The sequence below is a fragment of the Natrix helvetica genome, assembly GCF_964273705.1.
Source record: "Natrix helvetica genome assembly, chromosome: Z".
Classification (NCBI taxonomy): domain Eukaryota; kingdom Metazoa; phylum Chordata; class Lepidosauria; order Squamata; family Natricidae; genus Natrix; species Natrix helvetica.
In genome coordinates, this window is record NC_138554.1 from 109,545,152 (window position 1) to 109,565,402 (window position 20,251).

Sequence of the window (20,251 nt, forward strand, 5' to 3'; positions counted from 1 at the left end):
AAGTATTATAAGAGGAATTAGAATCCTGTGACATTCATACATTGCTAAGCTGTATTTCCCAGGATAACAGGACACCAGACTACTGGTGAGGAGCACTGGGAGTAACATATAGATTGACTACCACTGCTCTAAAAGATCAAATTATAATGTACAATATGAATTCTTCATTACTCCTAGATTTATTTATGTAGAATGCAAATAAACCAGTACTTACCCTGTTTCCCCAAAAATAAACCTTCCCCGGATAATAAGCCCAACCAGGCTTTTGAGCAACTGAGCTAAAATAAGCTCTCTCCCGAAAATAAGCCCTCCCCGAAAATATTGCAATACAGCAGCAGCCATGAAGTGAGCATACTCGCCACCTCCTATTACCTCAAAAATAATAAGACCTTCCCAAAAATAAGGCCAAATGCTTATTTCGGGTGTCAAAAGAAAATAAGACCCTCTCTTATTTTCGGGGAAACACAGTATATTTTTAAGAGTATGTTAAAATCACTATAGTGTTCTCCAAGTCAGGATACCTTGTCATATCATTCTTATAGGCTAACATTACATTCAGAAATAAACTCTTGCATATTAAATGAAATTACGTCTAAATTTACATTTCATTTATCCTATCCTTATTCCAGAAATAATACATATTTATCTATCTTAGAGAAGGCAAAGCTATGGAACATGTCATAAAATGGCAGGGATAAGCATAAGCAACTAAGGGATGAGGCAAGTGATGAAATAAGAATTAAAACACCAAGTCACATCATGACTTATGCAACTGCACAATATGTTCTGTCACTACAATTTGTAGCAGATGACTATGGCTGGGAGGGTGGGAGTCACAAAGTATCTACAGAATCCAAACTGCTAGCATTATACCAAATTGTCCCATTTGCCTATCATTAACCTTCCTCCTTCCGCTTTTTGTTTTGCTACACAAAACAGAAATATTTCCAGAAAAAAAAAATTCTGAATTGTGGCTATATATTTTATTTTGTTTTTCCTACAAATACCTATGTGACAAATACTTATGTGGCTGAAATAGTATCCAAAGGTTTTCTTGTGGATAATGCTAAGATCTGATGACTTGCTCTACAACATTTTAACTTTTTAAGTTAAAAACAATCAGGGCAGACCTATTAGATTAGTATTTTACATTAAAGAATTAAATAAGATTAACTACTTTCGTTATTTATTGGCTGTAACTTTCAAAATTATCACACAAATAAGGTTATATAAGAAGAAAAGAGAAAGACATTGATGGACTATATTAAAAGAATGTTGCTAGCAATGAACACAAAAAGCATAGTAGGGAAAAATATTTGGCATGCTGATTACGTTAGAGAAATACACGGTGCTAGTCTAAATCCACATGCATGTTATAGTTTCCACAAACATGCTGCTTCAACATTCCATCTCCTGTGAAACAAAAAGAATTCTAGAACTCCCAGAGTTCCGTGAAAGCAGACAGCACAACTCTACATCTGAATAAATTTGGGATGGCTCAGCAGTGACCCTTTCAGAGAGTCTTATTAAAATTTTCCTGGCATAATATGGCCCCTCCCAAATTTTCAGAACTGAACAAACGATGTGGAAAGTTGAGTAGAATTAAATAAAATTATTAATAACAACAACCACAACAATCAGGATAGAGGAGAGAATAATACAAAAAGTAAACCTACTTAAGAAGTCAGTTCATGCAATGAAGTCATACTATAACACAAAACAACAAGAGTGGACATATACCCAAGTTCAGAGTCAGACTGAAGCTGGAGCACTGAAGGGTCTGTGTCCCACTGCAGGGTCCTAGCCAGGTTTAATCAGCCGCACAGGACAAAGGAATGGGTGGGCGGAAAAGAACACACAGAATTAACTGAAAGGATGAAGGAAAAGAAGTCACTTCATCACTTGCCATAATATGTTATACAGGCACAGAACACAGCTCCAAAACTACCATAGAAAAACATATGGAGGATTACAGTGTTCTTTATCAGACAAGAGCAGGAATATGTCAAACTAACAAACATTATACTAGCAAGTATTGAAGGCTTCCAATATATATTTGCCAAGCTATGCTTAACCACACATAATGAACATGATAGAATGGACTTCAGATATTTAATTATTGACCACTATTCATGAACAACCCCAACACAAAATAAACCTGGTCAGATCCCCCACTTTGTTTTTACAACAGCATATAAATCAAAAGGGAAATCTTTTAAGGTTCAAATCCCTAGTACGGGTGTCCTGCATGAGCAGGGGGTTGGACTAGATGACCTCCAAGGTACCTACCAACTCTGTTACTGTTTACAAGTGAGCACTTCAAATGCACTGGAGGGGCGATGCAGTTTGGTTATTCTAGAAAGAGCATTCTGCAAGCAGAAACCAGTTGCTGTATGATGATTGACTGTACCACAGACACAAAAAGTGGGTCAAAGAAAGCCCAGAATGTAACCTTTGGTGCTGGTATGTATGGGACATTTTGCACATTTTGATTAAGGCATAATCAACACTGCCAGCAATGAGTTAAGAACTCTGAATAGATATAGTAGAAGGAGCAGGCAAGTGGAATTCAGGCATTTAGTAGCTTTCCCACACTTACCACCACAGGGGCATTTCAACTCTTCCACCTGGCTATCTCCCATTTCATTTATAGACTTTGGCCCCCTGCCACCCCAGCTGACCTTTGCCATTTTCTAGCTCCCGCTTGCTGATAAGATGGGCCTGCTCTAGTTGCTGGGATAGGCTAGTTTAGGAATCCAAGGATGGCTTTGCACTATGGAAAAGGCGAGGGGGTGGGGGCAAAACAGTTCAAAGTCAGCCCAAGACGGCCTGTGAGCTTTGCAAATGAGTGTTTTGACATACTGTGCCTCAGGAGCTACTTTCAACTTTTGTTTTCCAGGGTTTTGGTTTTTTTGCAGTACAAAGGCAGCCCTAGCAGGGCCCAGCAGTCAGGCCAGACATGCCTCATTAGCAACAAGCCCAGGAAGATGGCAAAGATGGTACGGGGTAGCAGAGAGCAGGGTGACAGGGATCCTGGAGTGCAGAGTAGTGAGGGCAAGTGGATTGAGGCTGCTGCAGCTTCCAAAGGCATGATAAGCAGCCCTAGGATTCTGAGGCTGCTCAAAGCCCTGCAAAGCAGTAATTGGGGAGGGGGAAGTGTTGATAGGCAGATGGGGCAATTGGAGACAGTCCCCTATCTGACAGAGGCTCTGGGCTGGAGGGACCAAGCCTGAAACTGCTTGAATAGGGGTGAGACTTTGTTTAACAACAAGTAAAATTTACCTAACGACAGCAATGTTGGGATTGCACGTCAGTAAGCGATGTGGTCATATCACATCTCATTTTATTGCTTAATGAATGAAAGTCTGGTTCCAGTTATGGTTATAAGTCAAGGACTACCTTTGCCTTGTTTATACTCTGAACAAAATGTGGGCAATAATTCTGTGAATAGCCCAGTCTGGAAATTTGTGATGATTATGGAAGAAGGGACAAATACAATTTGAATAAGGTGGATGTGATAAATGACATGTTGAGTTTGGCTCTTAATGGGATGTTTTGTATCTTATGTAAGAAAAGGCTGGAGGTAAATTCAAAACTCTTTTTTTAACACTTCCGGAAGGGTCAGAAACAAAGATTGTTATGAGACCAAATTACTCATTTTTTCTTTTTCTTTTTTAGAATCTAGAAATCCAATAGTTATATATCATTTTGAATTCTATTTCATAAAGTATTTCTCTAATTTTCCTCAAAGATTGATGAAAGCTTCCCATTATAAGCGTTTCTTGACCTCTATAATTTTAAGCTGCAAGAACTTCAATTCCCAGAATTCCTGCAGCCAGCATTATAGCAATCAAGATTCAAAGGGTAATTATGTAAATTGGGGAAGCTTTGATAATTCTGACTGATTCAGTAGCCTTTTATTCTGCCTTAAGATAGCACATTGAATTGGCATTAGGACTTTATGGCAGAAAACTGAAACATTTTGCAGCCAAAAGATAGACCCAGCCATTATGTGATGGATTGTGGTTATGCTAAAAAAAATCCATTATTTTTATCAAATTGAAGTACATTGCTTCAATTACCAAAGTAAGTTTGAGAGTCTTATATTTTAGTATTATAATTCCATACAATAATGAAATAGAAAACAAATGTGATACATAGCTACACACTAGGGCTTATAATCAATACAAGATAATCAGGAATAATCTATCAAGGAATGTATCATTGCAATCTATTCCAAAGTCTCAATGAGGATGCAGTTCCATAAGTACTGATGCAAAAAAAACCATATCTTTTACATCTCACAAGATGTCAATGCTTTACAAGCAGCACAAAAACCTTGTGTGGTCAAGACAAAAGATAAAAATTATTTAAATGTTAATAAAATTACTACAATTATTTTCCATGTATTTAAAAGAATGCTCTTTTTTCTTACTACTACTATAATCATTGGAAGATTTCAAGGTACACACCCACACACAGTTACTAAATAATAATTGAGGCAGCTCTGCTTTTCAGCGTTTTACCTGGTGGATTATCCCTACATATATCAACATGTCCAGATACAAAGGGATTGTTAGAAACCCTTCTTTAGCTCCTTTTATAAATGTGAAGGAAAATTCTTTTCAACAGTAGCAAATTCTTCTGGGGAATTTTTTTGTCAATAGTCACTTAAATGATATTTTCCTTGCCATATTTTTTTCAAGCCTTTTAAAAACATTTCATTCTGAGCAAATCTCATGCTTACATTTTGTTAAGAGTTTTGCTGTTCAAAAATCTCCCTTGGAGGTATAGATATAATCTGAAATTGAACATTGTTAATAAATATACATCTCTAGGAGTAGACATAGTATTGATGTCCATAACTGTGTACTGAAATATGCCTTACTGATTTCTGTTTTCAAAACTCAAATCCATTTTTCAGTAGTTTGCTATTCTTCTCTTCAGATGTTGTGCCTTTTGAGCATAATATCTGAGCATATTATGAATTCAGATATTATGCCTTTTGAGCAATCAAATGTTTCAGGCTAGTTCTGATTTCTCTACCCCTAGACAAACAAACTTTGTGCAATTTAGGATCACACTTTTTATCTATCACAGGATCACAGTAGCCATGGATATATCTGAGGAGCTGATGAAAGTTCTCTCCCTGATTTTTTTTTAAAGTTTCTAAATACTATCAGTATTTATAGTATTCACATCTTAGCTACTGTTTTTTTTGTGGGAGGGAGGAGATCATGAAAAATTGTGGGAGATGCTGTGGTCCAGTTATTGTGGAGAAAGGAGACTTGGAAATCTTTTCAAATTATCCCTGCTCTACTAGGTAATTGAGATGGTTTTCAAGTACAGTGACTGTATGTCTTTTATTATAAGTTGCTTTAGCAAACTGCAGATTTATTTTTCACGAAGTCAATTATGTCCTTTATTTTTATCATTTAACTTTTCTCACACAAATGGTATCGCTAAATGCCCAGGCTTTCCTATGAAAAATAGGGAAATAAATTTACATATATTGTTTGAGTTCAGATTTTTTATTAGAATATGCAGTTTTTCTTGGATTTTCCTCTTGAGTTTTCCTTTGTAAGGCAAAGTTATAAACATAAATATTTTTTTTATCCTTATGAATCTCTTTCAGATGTGCATCTTTTTCAGGTTTGTCCTTTATCTTTCTTAAGAAAATATGGCCACAGAAATTTCAGATCACCTTAAATGTGGCACAAACATTGTCTACTATGTTCAATGGTTTCTGATACAGTAGTCCTAAATATTTGAATATTTTCTTTAAATTGTTTTAAATTTTGAGGACAGATGTCAATAAAAAGCACAAAAATATTATGAAACATAACAGATTTTTAATAATAATAACAGAGACATTTTTAACAAAAAAATCATTCTGATTCCAATTATTTATTGTTACATCATTTATTTTTTAAAGGAACTATCCTAAATATACTGTCCGCCAATATTACTGTATAACATCACTAAAAATCCAATAAAAGTAGTTCTCAATGAAATAAATAGGTGCTGCAGGGGAGACCCCTTCATTTCAATAAAACTTGCATTAAAGAAATTCCAAAAACCTTGGATTCTGGGTGCTCTAAGAATCAGAAACAGAACTGCAGCATATCAGGACTATAAATCTTCATGAACTTTCACTGAATACAGAGGGGTTTCATTAATGACCTCAACAGCATGAGTTCTGAATCTGCACCACAACTGAAAGTTGTGAGTCTCATGGGGCCACTTATACCAGAACATCCCATTACTTAGGAGAAAGAGAAAAATACACATAGCTTGCTTGTGGCACTCATTACTCCTTTGTGCCATCCTCTTTAAATGCGACAAGTTTCCCAAGTGACAAACAATATTCCACTAGAGAGGATACCATTACAGTGTCATTAGAGAAAGAGCTTGAGAACACAATCCTCAGCAGGAAAAAAACAACTGAGGTTACTAAATGAACAGGATCATCTTGAAGGCTTGCTAGGGACTTAAATCTCAGATTTTCTCTTGGAAGTACTAGTTTCCAGCATTTAACCTATTTCTGAGTGCCTGAGGTTAATTACTATCTTCGTGAATATTCCGTCTTCCCATCTGATAACAGTCAAAGTCGGTTGCACAAGACATCAGCACAACACAACCAAAATGAACAATCAAATCAGAACTTCAGACTGACTCAGACAAGAAAACCAGATAGAAAGTGACAAGAAAATGTTGCCAAAAATGGAATGTGAAATGAATTGAAAGAAGCGAAGAAGGATGCCAAATCTGTCTAGGAAGAGCATCAAACGATGGACAACTGTGTCAAGAGAAAGTACTGTTTCCTGTCATTGCCAGACTTTAATTATCTCAGGAAGTGAGAGAGAAGAAAACAGGCCTCCAGAATGAATACCCCATTATAAATAACTAAGGGAAATGTAGGCAATTTTACTAGTTTTGGATAAGACTTCATTCCATTATATGGCCAAATGTTAGGGCATATGTTTGATATGAGGGTTACACTTACACTTTGAATCAGGTCTAGAAATAGGCAACTAACCTGGACATAAGCATGATATTGCATAAAGAAGACAGCCATATAAGACAGCACATGGGAATGTGTAGCTTAATTTCCTTATAACTTAATTAGACTTGATGTTTAGCATAACATTAAGCAATCCATGGCGATTTCCAGTTGATGCCGTGGCGAAAACAGCTTGGAAATTAGTGGTTACAACGAGCTTTGCAAAATCCAGCCGGTAACCACTGTCAAGGGACTCTACGGGGTCAAAGCCGCCTTTTAGGGGTGCAGAAGAAAGGAGAGGTGCTTCATGGACCATGAAGAACTTGTAATTTCCTCATTAGGTGCAAAGGAGCAGCAGGGACAACAGCTAGTTTTGGCAATCACAAGTTGGGACAACCCGGACTATAAGATTGATGCTGGAGTGGTTTGTGGACAGAATATTGAAACTGGGTGATATAACTTCCAACTCTTACTATAAAGATTTTAGTTAAGTACAAGAATTTGAAAAGATCTCCAAGTGTTAATGAAGCAGCAATTCTTATCGTTAATGAAAGTGAGGTCCTATACACATAAAATCTAATACACAAAATAGAAGAAAGTATAACATCTGGAAGGCGGCCTGACCTTGACTCTATTCTAGAAGACAAATATCTTTTTCCTCTTGAAGATTTCTAAGATGAATTAAATTGCAAATAACTAAATTTTATTGAAACTGGCTATTGGATTATGGATTTGAAAGATTGAAAGAATCTAGTGGATTAATTTGGATTTGGATTATTAAGGCTATTTGACAGCATTTGCACAATTGAAAAGATTATGTAATTGGAAAATTACAAGGCTGTAAACTACTAAACAATTTTAAAGATCATAAACTAAAGAAAAATCTCTTCAAAAAAAAAGAAAGATTTAAAGAAAAAAAGAAAACTCTCTTTAAAAAAAGAAAGTCTTACTGATGGGTGTTCAAATAATACAGCAGAAAGAGACAAAGGTCAACCTGAATGGAATGTTCAGTAAGTATAAAAACATCTAAAAGTTATAAGATTCCAAGAGAGAGAAATAAAAGGCTGATTTAAAAGTCAATAAATGATGGAACTCCAAAAATGATTTAGAGATGATGGATGATGATAAAATATATTAATTCAAAAAATAGAAAATATAAATAGGGAAATGTAGCATACATATTAACAGATAATAGAATTTATTATAATTAAAAATAAAATAAGCTTAATAGGTGGAAGTGTAGGGTTAGGTAATCTAATTGTATTATTAATATTAATAGTGTGTATATTATGAATTTAAAATTTTCAGGATTAGATATTGTGAGGATTTTGAGATATATTCCTGAGATTGATTAAATTTTGTTAATATTTGGCTTTATTGGTAGTACTAGACATTTCGGATATTGAAATTATGGTGGAATAATGAGTACTTTTCAAAACATTAAATATTAGTAACTTAGTAGGGGATAATAAATACATAGTGCAAAGAAATGTTATTTATGCTTTATTTATTATGAATTAATGGAATAATGATAAAGAATTAGAAAGAGAGAATGTTACTGTTGAAATTGGAAGATCAGGATTATGCATACTTATTTGTATTATTACTGTTAGTATTGTTTTAAAAAGATTTACCCCCAAGTAATACATTGTCCACAAAATATGTGTTATTATATTAAAATATAATATTATAATTTTTTTAAAAAAAGCATTAGGCAATCTATGATCATCCTGCAATTAGCTTCCTAGTCTGTAAAATCTGTGTTGAAGAAAGCTAGGAACTGCCATTCACTAATATTTCTAATACAGCTCCATTTTGTTTATTATCACTGGGCAGCAGGTTTCCAGAATTTTAGGCAAAGATTATACAGAACTATGTAAGAGATTTGTATATCAGTCTTTTATGCGTGGTATAGATGCATATTACTAAGATACAGTGATACATCCCATCTGTGGTGATACTTCGTGCAGTCAGTGGGGTTAGAAATGACCCACATACATCATTTATAAATAGAAATGGCTGTGTTATATAATTGTTTTAAAGATGACTAAGATGCTTCTTTAAGCTTGGAAATGAGAAACTAGCTAATTTTAATTATGAGAATTTGCTCAATTCTTCCATCTTTAAAATTGCTTCTTTTTATTTTAGGGGAGTTAATTATAACTGATCAGAGATATGGGAAAGGGCATTTCATACCCATGCACAAGTATTTGTAATCATTATATGTTCAATCCTAAATCTAATTAACCTGAAAAGGTTTCCCAGTTAAAACCTGAGTCATGTTAACAATTCTTTGGTTTCAGACATGTTCAGGCATCATCGTGTTTCAATGATTATGACTTAGAATTCTGTTGAACTTAGACACTGATATAATAAACTATTATAAATGATTCAACAAATTATATGAACTTAAGGTTTCCTTAGTAAGATATAGTTAAGCAACCATAAATTGGTGAGGTATGTGAAATCTAGTTTTCGAATTGGTAATCCATGGGTCCTCTCTGGAAATAAACAGCTCTTTAATCCTTTATTATTTCAAGAGCATTTTTGGTATTTTTGTGCAATACAATATTGTATATTATATCAGTTCACAACCTGAATAAAATCTAACCTGACTAGGAAGCAAAATACAACCAGACAAGGTTAATATTATTTAACAGTTCCCTTCTATAAATCTCTGACCTGCAGATCACTGAGGATTTTAGAAGCAAAAGACCAAAAGACACCAAGATGTAAAAAAGTATTTGGTACTGCAGTGCACCAAATGTATATAGAACTTTATTAAGAATTAGGCTAGTCTTGTACAGGTAATAAATTAATTAGATGTACAAAATTTCTAAAGCTATAGTAATTAGTTGAGAAATATTAATTGCAATATCATTCCAATAGTCATCACGTTTGTGTTCAACAAGCAATTGGAAAGAGCAATCTTGACACTAAACTGTTACTATAAGGGAATGGTCTAAGTAAAGAAATACTGAACAAGATTTCTTGATATGAAATGTAAAGCAATGTAGAGAAGACACGATGAAATGGCAAAATAATTAATTAAATAATTTCAGGGCTAAAAAACAAGGCATAAAATATACCTTCATCATTTCAAGCATCATAAACATTAATCCCCATTAAGAAAACAAAGCACACCAGAAAAAGGTGAGCAATTGAAATGGAGAAACTTTGTTGTATTGTCATATATTTTCATGCTCATGCATACAAATTACTTTTTTTAACTTCCATATATGTAGAAAGTTTACAAATGAGGGATAAAATGTAAAACAGAACATTTGACAATGATACACATTTTCAAAAGTGGATTTTGCAAACAATATTTGTTAGCTGCTAAACAAACGTCTATTCCTTTGAGATTCTGGCTTCCAGGACCTTGCTAAAACATCCATGTTATTCCATGTAGCATTTTTCATGTATATTTCTCTATGGATAGAAACAAGTAAATTATACCATTGATTTCCTTGGGGCTAGTAGTTGTTTCCACTTCTAAAAGAAAAGCAGTCTAATTAAGGATTTGATGACTAGATAATAAGTATGGTAGCCACGAATTACAATAGTTGCAACATATTACATTAATTAATACCAAGGACTAAAATTTTGGTTGTAAGGCACCCTAGATATCACCTTAGGGAACAGGAAAACCCTTCCCCTCTGAACTACTCTATAGCACAGCAAACTTGCTAATGAGAAAAAGAGCACAGAGAATATTCCAATGACAATATCAGTCCACTTAATGATGCCACAAACTCCACATGCAAAATGACTCATTAAGCTGAGTTTCTAGCTTCTGTAAATAGCACACTTCCAAAACTAATTCCTTTTCCTAGATCAAAGATACAGAGAAGTAGAGTCTAATTTTATTTATCCAAGTATAAATTGAGACAATCCCAACTGCTAAAAGCTTACATTGCGCAGTTCTATCTGATATCTGATGTACTCTTGGGAATAAATATGGGAATATCGGGTTTTACACTATAGGCAGTTCTCAACTTATACCCACAATTGAGCTCAAAGTTTCTATTGCTAAATGAGCAGTTGTTAAATGAGTTTTGCCTGATTTTATAACCTTTCTTGCCACAGTTGTTAATTACTGTAGTTCTCCATTGACTTTGCTGCCAAAAGGTTGCAAAATATGATCACATGACGCCGGGACACTGTAATTGTCATAAATATGACTCAGTTGCCAAGTGTCTGAATTTTGATAATGTGACCATGAGGGTGCTGCAACAGTTGTATGAGCAACAATCATAAATCACTTTTTTTCACTGAAATTGTAAACTCAAATGGTCACTAAACAAATTTTGTAAATCAAGGACTACCTGTAAGTGAAAACTTTGGGTAATACAAATTTAACACTATAAAATGGGAGGGAGGGAATGTTAATCTTTCAGATGTATAATACCAGAAGTTCAGTGGTGGGTTGCAAATCCCGTTCCAACTGGTACAGTTGTAAAGGGCCGGCGGCGTTCTCATGGATGCGTGCAGTGCGCACACACGCATATGCGTCTTAGCGCCTCCACAACGCTCCACAGAGCATCGTACAGGAGCTGTACGCACCATCCACCTGCGTGGAAGCGCATAAGCCTTTAAACACCAGCAAGGAGCTTGGCCGGGCAGGTGGGCCCTCCGGAGCACTGTACCGGAACTGTATCCGGTGCTCCGGGCTGGCTCCAGTACTCCCGTACCGTGGTGTACCGGCTTCAACCCACCACTGCTGTAGTTATACTTTCAGAAGAACCACAGACATGAATTTTTCCTAGAAACAAATCAAAATAGTAATTATCTATTACTGATTCATTGATACTAATTGCTTTTTTTATTATTAGAAATAGTTTTATTTTTATACTTGTATTGTCTCAACAAGTACTTTTATTTATTCTGAATCTAGGAATATGATCAAAATTACAGAATACTGATTATGAAAAATATCTAGACAGTAGGAGAAATGGAAATCTTGTCTGCCATTTGATTGTTGTTTACTCAGAAATAGAAAATAGCTTACTTTAAGTTTTATACCTTTGAGTTTCATTACTAAGTTTACAAACTGAAGTTATACCAACTTTCCCTGCATGTCTGTCCCTTTTGTGAAGAAAGTCCTACAAGTGTTCTAAAACTGAAATAAAAGTACATGTCAAGTATGAATTAATTAAATCAAAGGCTATAAAAACAAAAGATACATTTTCTATTACTGTATTATGATAGAGGTTGCCCAAAAAGAATGCATCGGAAGCACACTAAGCACATGATATACATTTCCAATTCTATACAAGAACAAACAAACCCCCAGATGTCATCCTCGTATTATTATTAATGGTTGTGTTGCATCGAATTGTGAGACCTTAAGTTTAAACAGACAACAGTGAGTAAAAGCTTAGGGAATCCAAAGTTAGATGGAAAATCTACAAGTCTCTTTTCACTGTAATACAAGTCCATTTAGAACCTGATTTTCGTTTCAAGTAATCTCAGCTAAGAGCAGAGGTGGGTTCCTACCAGTTCAGCTGAGTAGGTAGTAACTCAGCCAGTCATGCCCCTGAGCCAGTTCTATTGGTAGTGCCGTAGGTGTTGCCATTTTTTGCTTCTGCGTATGCGCAGAAGCATTTTTTTAGGCATCCCTGAGCAAACTGGCAGTAGAAGAAGCCGGAACCCACCACTGGCTAAGAGCCTTGATATTCCTATACTGCCTAAAGTTATCATTATATCTCTATTTCTGTCATTGCCCCCGCATCATATGCCTACAACTCAGGCACTCAATATGGAGACCAAGTGATCTCCCGCTCCTACCTGCAAACCTTCCAGTTTATCTGAGGTGGGTTTTACTTGTCTTAACCACAGAGAGGATAATGACATCTTAGTTTTTGCTACCACTTCTGATTTTTCTAATAGCTCAATGGCGTTCTAGGACAGAAGTGGAAAAAAATGTTTGGAACAGCACTACACTAAAAAAAAACTCATAGGAATCAATGGCAAAATGCTCTATTTCAGGAGATGGGAAGTTAATGGTAATGTTATTTCTATCTTACGGAAAACCATAACCCTCAAAATGATTCCAAAGATCTGATGGAAGAGCACAAGACATCCTGATGCAGTCCAAAAGAAACACCTTATAGATAGGGAATGTGGGCAGTGAATTCATAATGGAATGGACAGGAATCTGCACAAGGAAATTTCAGTGCAATTTTAAGAATAATTCAAAATAGTGCAAAAGGCATCCATTTTGCATTTTAAAAATTCTACATCTGCAACATCTATTAAAAAAGTAAGAGGATAATGGCAACAACCATACCAATTTATACCTTAAGGTGACCCAAAAAACTATGACAGAAGTCTTGAGATGTTCAAGACATGCTCTGTTAGGCTCATAGGACTTCCCGATGCACAACATGAGGGCTATGGTTGCCCATCTCTATCACAGAGAAATAACAAGAAAATGTTATCCCCTAAAAAAAGGATGAACAAGATCTACATGCAGAGTCAAGCAGCAGTTATGCAATCCACAACAAGTGCTCAAAAGTATTGTTATTTTGTCTTCAAATATTTGCTATATTAAAGACAAAACAGAAATAATTTTTTATACAAGCTTTTTAAAGAAAATTTTATTACCTGCCATTATGTTACACTGCAAACCCTACATTGATTGGACAGCCATCCACCACAGGACATCCCTAAAAAAGCATTATTCTTTCTTAACTCTTTAAAAGAAGACCATCCCCTGAATAGCTGGATTTGAGTGGCCTCCTCAGCAGCATGAGCTACTGTATATCCTTATCCTGCTGGTTTTTCAGGAAGAAGAGCAACATGAAAATAAAATGAATCATCACTATCATGCATCTTTCCCTGAACCAAAAATCTGTCCCAAAATTTATCTGAAAACAAAATAATCAGTGAAAGTTATGCATAAAAATTAATTATATAGTTACGTTTCAAAAGGTTTTGAAATATTGAGGAAATTAATTGCACCATAGAAATCACATGTCAAAGAATAAAAACAGGACAACATTTATTTTAAAATTAATAATTATAAGGCAATGTAATTAGCTGCTATATCAGTTAAAAGATGCATGCATACAAAGGACCTCTGTGTTGGAAAACACAGTGAATGAACGCTGCTACATTTTCTTCCATATTTTTCTTAAAACTGTTTAAAACTTAATGGATGACAATATTGTTCTTCTAAAACAGAGAAGTGTTCACACATCATGCTAGACCCCCAATATGGTTCGTTTGGTTTTGGCATAGTATGTTGTATAAATCCATGCAATTTTGGCTTCTTCAACAATCATAATTAAATAGCCAGCAGTCTTCATGCCCCAAGTCAGCATCAGCTTTTCAAAATACAGAACTTCAATGAAAGGAATCTTCTCTGACAATCCTTCTAACACAGGATTTCATCTCTGCAACATGGGTATCCCGGGTGAAGGAAGGGAAGAAAGATGGAGGAGTGGGGCAAGTGATTAAATGTTTGCTATGACATGACATAAAAATGCAACATACAGGTAATCATTGACTCAATTGTTTGGTTGCTTAGTGACCATTTGAAATTGTAACGAACCTCTCCCCAGTTCCAAATTTCCAACCACCCCCGTGGAGTCATGTGACTGCATTTTGAGTGCTTGGCAACTGGCCTGTATTTATGTTTTTTTGCAGGGTCCTAAGGTCACATGAGAATTTATGATACTTTTGCCAAAAATGGGAGTTTACTTCCAATTTTTGCAAAAATGTCCCCACAGTGGATGAGTTCGTTTAACAACAGCAGCATTCCTTAAACAATTGCAGTGTTCATATAATGACCAACACAAAAAAGGCCATAAAAATGAGTCTGGTCACAATGACTCATTTTACAACCATCAAAACTTATGACTATAATGAATAACCTCCATTAAATTCATAAGTCGAGAACTGCCTGTATAGATCTGATGTGACGTGACATATAACAAATGCAAGTCATCTTTCTGACATAATTTCATTTTGCAGCCTATACTCTCTAAAACAGAGTGTTCAGTCACACAAGAACCATGACAGAAATACATTTCCACAGAAATATCCTCAAGAGAAGTAGATAGCACATAAAGTGAACATTTTATCTTACCTTCCTATAGGTCCCAAATCTCCCGAATCTTGACTTCCAGCTTCACTGGGCGTGCTCACTGATTTCGGAGAGGGAGACATAGGGGTTGGGACTAAATAATGAAAATAACAGGTATCCCATGTTAAAACATGCAATGATTTCACTGATGTAGAGCACCGTTAAGAAAATTATGAATCGGGATCCAAATAATAAAATGATTGCACATGCAGGAGGGTTTTAAATGGTGAAAAAAGGAGAAGAAAAGAAAGAAACCAGTCAGTTCTAAATATTTTTGCTAATTAAATTTTAGGGAAGGTTAAACTGGCCCATGAACTGTGTTAACATCAGAGCACAATTTTTTTATATTAAAAAATTAAAAGTCAACCTTGACCCCAAGTAGAACTGATTTTTTAAGCATGGGCAGGCAGTAGGCAGTTTATTTTTTATAATTTTGTTTTTATAAAAGTTAGAGCTTAAATGTTTTTGTTGCTACTTAAAAAATGGAATTATAACGGACAATTCAAAATATTACTGAGCAAAAAACTTTTTTAAAAAGCCTTCTAATTTTCTATGAAAACAGGAAGTATAGTTCAAGAAAGAAAATATATTTTGGACATTTATTTAATATCACAAAGCAGAATAGCTTCCTGTGTCTTTAAGATCACTAATATTCATTAATGTAATACTCTATAGTTTTATGCTCAGATTGGTTGTTCATGGCAAATAATTCCAGCAGATGTGAATTCCATGAGCTTTTTTTTCTTTTTCTTTTCAGCCTCATTTAACATATTTGGCATTTTTCTGCCAGCACAATAAAAATATTATTCCTGATCCTCTACAAAAATCTCATGACTTTTCTGTAAAAAAAATACCGGGGGAATTCCAGAGGGACTACTAGCACTTTGTGATGTGCTTCGCTTGCTTGCTATCGGCTGCCATAAAAACGGGGAGGGTGGGAGCATAGTATTGCTTAAGGGAATTATATGGAACTGGAGGAGTTATGCAGAAGGGAGATTTGTTCTCACCATCTTCTGCGCATGCTGATGGCTGATGTTTGGACTTGGTGAAGGCCAACCGTCTCGCATACCAACCTGATGAGGCCTTTTGAAGATGCACCTCACATGACACCTTAGGGAGTTGCAGATTGGACACTGGGCTGGGGTAACTGGAGGGAGGGGGCTGGGCAATCATTTGATATGTACTTGTTCGTGCCTATTTGGCTCAGATCTTGCTTTTCTTTTTGCGGTTTTCAATTCATCTCTAGTAAAAGTACTTTATCTCTATTCAAATGGACTTGAGGTTTTTCTTTCTTGGATATTGAAGGAGGCATGCCTGACACACACTCTCCCCACACCTCCAGGTCAGTCCAACAGGTGTTCTAAAATGGTTTAGTTAAAGTCTGCAATCAGCATTTATTAAAGTTCCCTTGCATTGACCCTGTATCTAATTAATTACTTTTAAATTTGTTATAATATTGTTGGAACCACGATAAAAATAACCAATACTTATTTTAATTTATATGCAGAATTCAAGAAGAACAGAGAATCAATTCTGGACCAGTATAAAGTATATTTATTTATTTACAAAGCTTTCAGATAAGTATTTTTAGACATAAGTACATTCTTTTGATTTGAACTTGACGTTGGTAGTTTTCTTGGCAAGAATAAAGTAGATTTCTTCTAGGATGGTGTGATGTTGGCTTTAATTTTTTGATTCTCAATCTAAGCTTTTGAATTTCCTGATGATCTCCCATCTCAGAATCAATCACATTCACAACTGCTTTCTTTTTTTGCCAAGATCTGCCAAGGTCAGTTAGATGCTGCCACCTGCTGTGAATGATCAAACATGAATATAAATCAGTATTTAGATAGAATTATGGACTCAACTATTTTTAAGAACTTCAGTTAGAGTTCCAAAACTAATCTAATTGGAAGGAAGTAACTGACCAAGTTTTCCCAAGTGTACAATATTAAGCATAAACCATCTTGGTCATATCTTGGTCAAACCTTGGTCATAGATTGCTTTTCATGATTTAATTTAATAAATCTCTAGGCTGGAAGGGAGAGAACATTTTTATATCAAATGTATATTAAAGGTGAACTACAACTTTTTTTAAAGTGAAAACTCCCAATCACATTTAATTACGCAATGAAGGAGTAAGATAATATAAAAACAAGCCAATTAGAGCTAATCTTCACACAACCACAGTCAAAAATACAATGGGTATTTTTGACAATGGGTATTTCAACTTCATGTTTAAATGTATACAGGTAGTCCTCAATTTACAACCAATTGCTTAGCAACCATTTAAAGTTATGACAACTCCTGCCCAAAAAGATACTTAAAACCCAATTTTGAAGTTCCAATGGCCTCCCCCCCCTCCCCCAATCACACTTGCATTTTGGATGCTTGGTAACCTAATCACATTTCAGCTGTTTGCAGCATCTGGCAGTCACATGACTGAAATTTATGATTATTTCTTTTTGTGGGAAACCAGTGTTTACTTCTGATTTCTGGCAAAAAAAAAAACCACCCACTGCTAAATATTTGCTCAATGATTGCCATATTCACTTAATTATCACAGCAAAAAGAAGGTCGTAAAGTCAGATAGTCATGTGGTAACCCACTTAATGACCAGAATGACTGACAATCATAATTCCAAGCTCAATTGTGGTTATAAGTTGAGGACAACCTGTATTTCTTCTGATTTAGCTCATTTTGCTAAACCATTCACATATGTTGGCAGAGACACCAATGAAGCAGCCTGGCCACAGTTTGATTTCCAAAATCTTACACTTATTCTCCCCATGAACTGTTATCAGAATAAACTGGAAAAAAACCCCAAAGGCATTGTTTTGTAATGAAAACAGTTTGGCAAGAATATGTGTGAAGGGATAATGACAATGAGTCATTGTCCAACAATTCTACTTCTTGGTTCTATCAGCAATGCTAGTAGAAGCTAAATTCTGGTTTGCAAAAAATATCATCAAGGAAGCTATGGCTTTAAAACAATATTTCTCAATATTTCTTGGCAACTTTAAGATGTGTGGACTTTAGAATGCCCCAGACAACATCAGGTATCCTGATAGTTGAAATCCATATAATTTAAAGTTGCAGTGTTTGAGAAATACTGCTTTAAAGTCTGTGGAAAGATCACACTATTTAATAATATTATCCAAGACTTCTTTAGATTGTGCTCAGTATTTTCTCTGGGAGTAAACAAGGGGCAAAATGATTGAACCAATGTTGCAGCATCATAACACAACCCTACTCATTTTTGTTTGTGCACTGTGATGTTGAAGGCACATACAAAAATGGCACAGCTTGTGGCACACTGCTGCAGCCCTGATTCCATCTTCTTGAAGAACAGCAAAAAATGAAGAGGGAAAATGTATATACTGAACAAAAATCCAAGTGAACAAACTAATGTTCTTTTGTTTTATAATTTATGTATATACATTTTTATTCTTGGGTGCCATAAGTAAATCTATCTTGAAAGTGGCAATTATTATAAATAATTTAAACCCTGCTCCAAGACGGAAGGAACACAAGCTACTAATGGTGTAGCTGCGGCATATGAATGACAACTATGCTGGCATACAAAGCTGACGTTCAGCAAGGAAGGGGATGAGAATTGTTATCAACAAGTCATACAATCATGTATTACATGATGTATAATTCACATACATTTCATCACAGACACATCAAGACAATAAAAGCTAAGCATGCAGTAATTAAAAGAATGCATGAATGTTACAGAAACTGAAAAATATTAATGGATCTATTAAGAGTACCTAGAGGAGGTTCTGGGGAAATACCAATGCTTTGAAGTAAAGCTTCAGTCTCTCTTCTCTTGCGATCCAGATCAGAATCTTCCTGGGGTGGTTCCTTCTTCTGCTGAGAATCCGCCTGAATTAACAGTAATGAAGAATTATTCAGAAAATTCAAGTAAATAGAATGATTCACAGATGACCGGTAGCTTCCAAGACTGAGTGGCTGTGGCTACCGGCACCTCGGTTCAGTCAGCTGACTCCAACGCTGGCCATAGGGGGCGAACAACTGCCCCCTGTGGAACGGGCGCGCAATTTGGGCATCCTCCTTGATGCCCGGCTGTCAATGGACGACCATGTGGCAGCCGTGGCTAGGGGGGCGTTCCACCAGGTTCGCCTGGTGCGCCAATTGCGCCCCCTTCTGGACCGGGATGCCCTACGCACGGTCACTCATGCACTGGTGACGTCTCGCCTGGACTACTGTAATGCTCTCTACATGGGGCTTCCCTTGGGACGCGCACGAAGACTGCAGCTAGTCCAAAACGCAGCCGCGCGGGCAGTCATGGGGAGTACTAGGTACTCCCACGTAACACCGCTCCTGCGCGAGCTGCACTGGCTACCTGTGGTCTTTCGGGTGCGTTTCAAGGTTTTGACCACCATCTTTAAAACGCTCCATGGCATAGGGCCTAGTTACCTGCGGGATCGCATCCTCCCACATACATCCCTGCGGCCAATTCGCTCTCACAGGGAGGGGCTTCTCCTGGTGCCGTCCACTAGGCAATGCCAATGGGCAACACCAAGGAGTAGGGCCTTCTCTGTGATGGGCCCAACCCTCTGGAATGACCTCCCCCCCCGACATTAGAACCACCACTGACTTCCGCTCCTTCCGGCAGAAACTGAAGACTCACCTGTTCTGACTGGCTGGTCTGGCATAATTCTTAACGTCTACCTCCTGGCATATATATTTCCTACTGGTTTTTTAGGGGACTTAATTTTATAAGACACTGGGGTTTTAAACTTTGTATATTTTAAATTATTTATTTAGCAATTACAGTTCTGTCTATTTTATCCTCCTCTTATTTATGTATTTATCCATTTAATAATTTTTAATTGTTATTATGTATGATGTTTTTGATATGGACTGTACACCGCCCCGAGTCCCTTTTGGGAGAGGGGGCGGTCTAGAAGTGCTAATTAAATTAAAATTAAATTAAATTCTCTTCCAGGAGAAGAAGCAGGTTCAGTGGTGGGATTTTCAATAGAATTGCAGAGTAAGCAAAAAAGGTGTTTATCCTAATTTCTACCTCAATAACAATGTATTGTTTTTAAAGGAAAAACAAGGCGCGTTAATTGCATTTGTGCATTTAATGCATTGCAAAGAGAACAACCACCATTTCTAAATTA

At 36.0% G+C, this 20,251-nt stretch overlaps 1 protein-coding gene across 2 annotated transcripts in view; it reads right to left on the reverse strand.

Moving 5' to 3' along the window:
- Positions 1–20,251, reverse strand: part of DYNC1I1 (dynein cytoplasmic 1 intermediate chain 1) — a 215,259-nt gene that overhangs the window by 184,443 nt on the left and 10,565 nt on the right. For both annotated transcript variants that reach the window (XM_081932257.1, XM_081932256.1), the window contains exons 3-4: positions 18,872–18,986; positions 15,099–15,189 (exon numbers count right to left, since the gene is read on the reverse strand). In XM_081932257.1, coding sequence (XP_081788383.1) covers positions 15,099–15,189; positions 18,872–18,986 — 206 coding nt within the window. The remainder of the gene's footprint in view (positions 1–15,098; positions 15,190–18,871; positions 18,987–20,251) is intronic.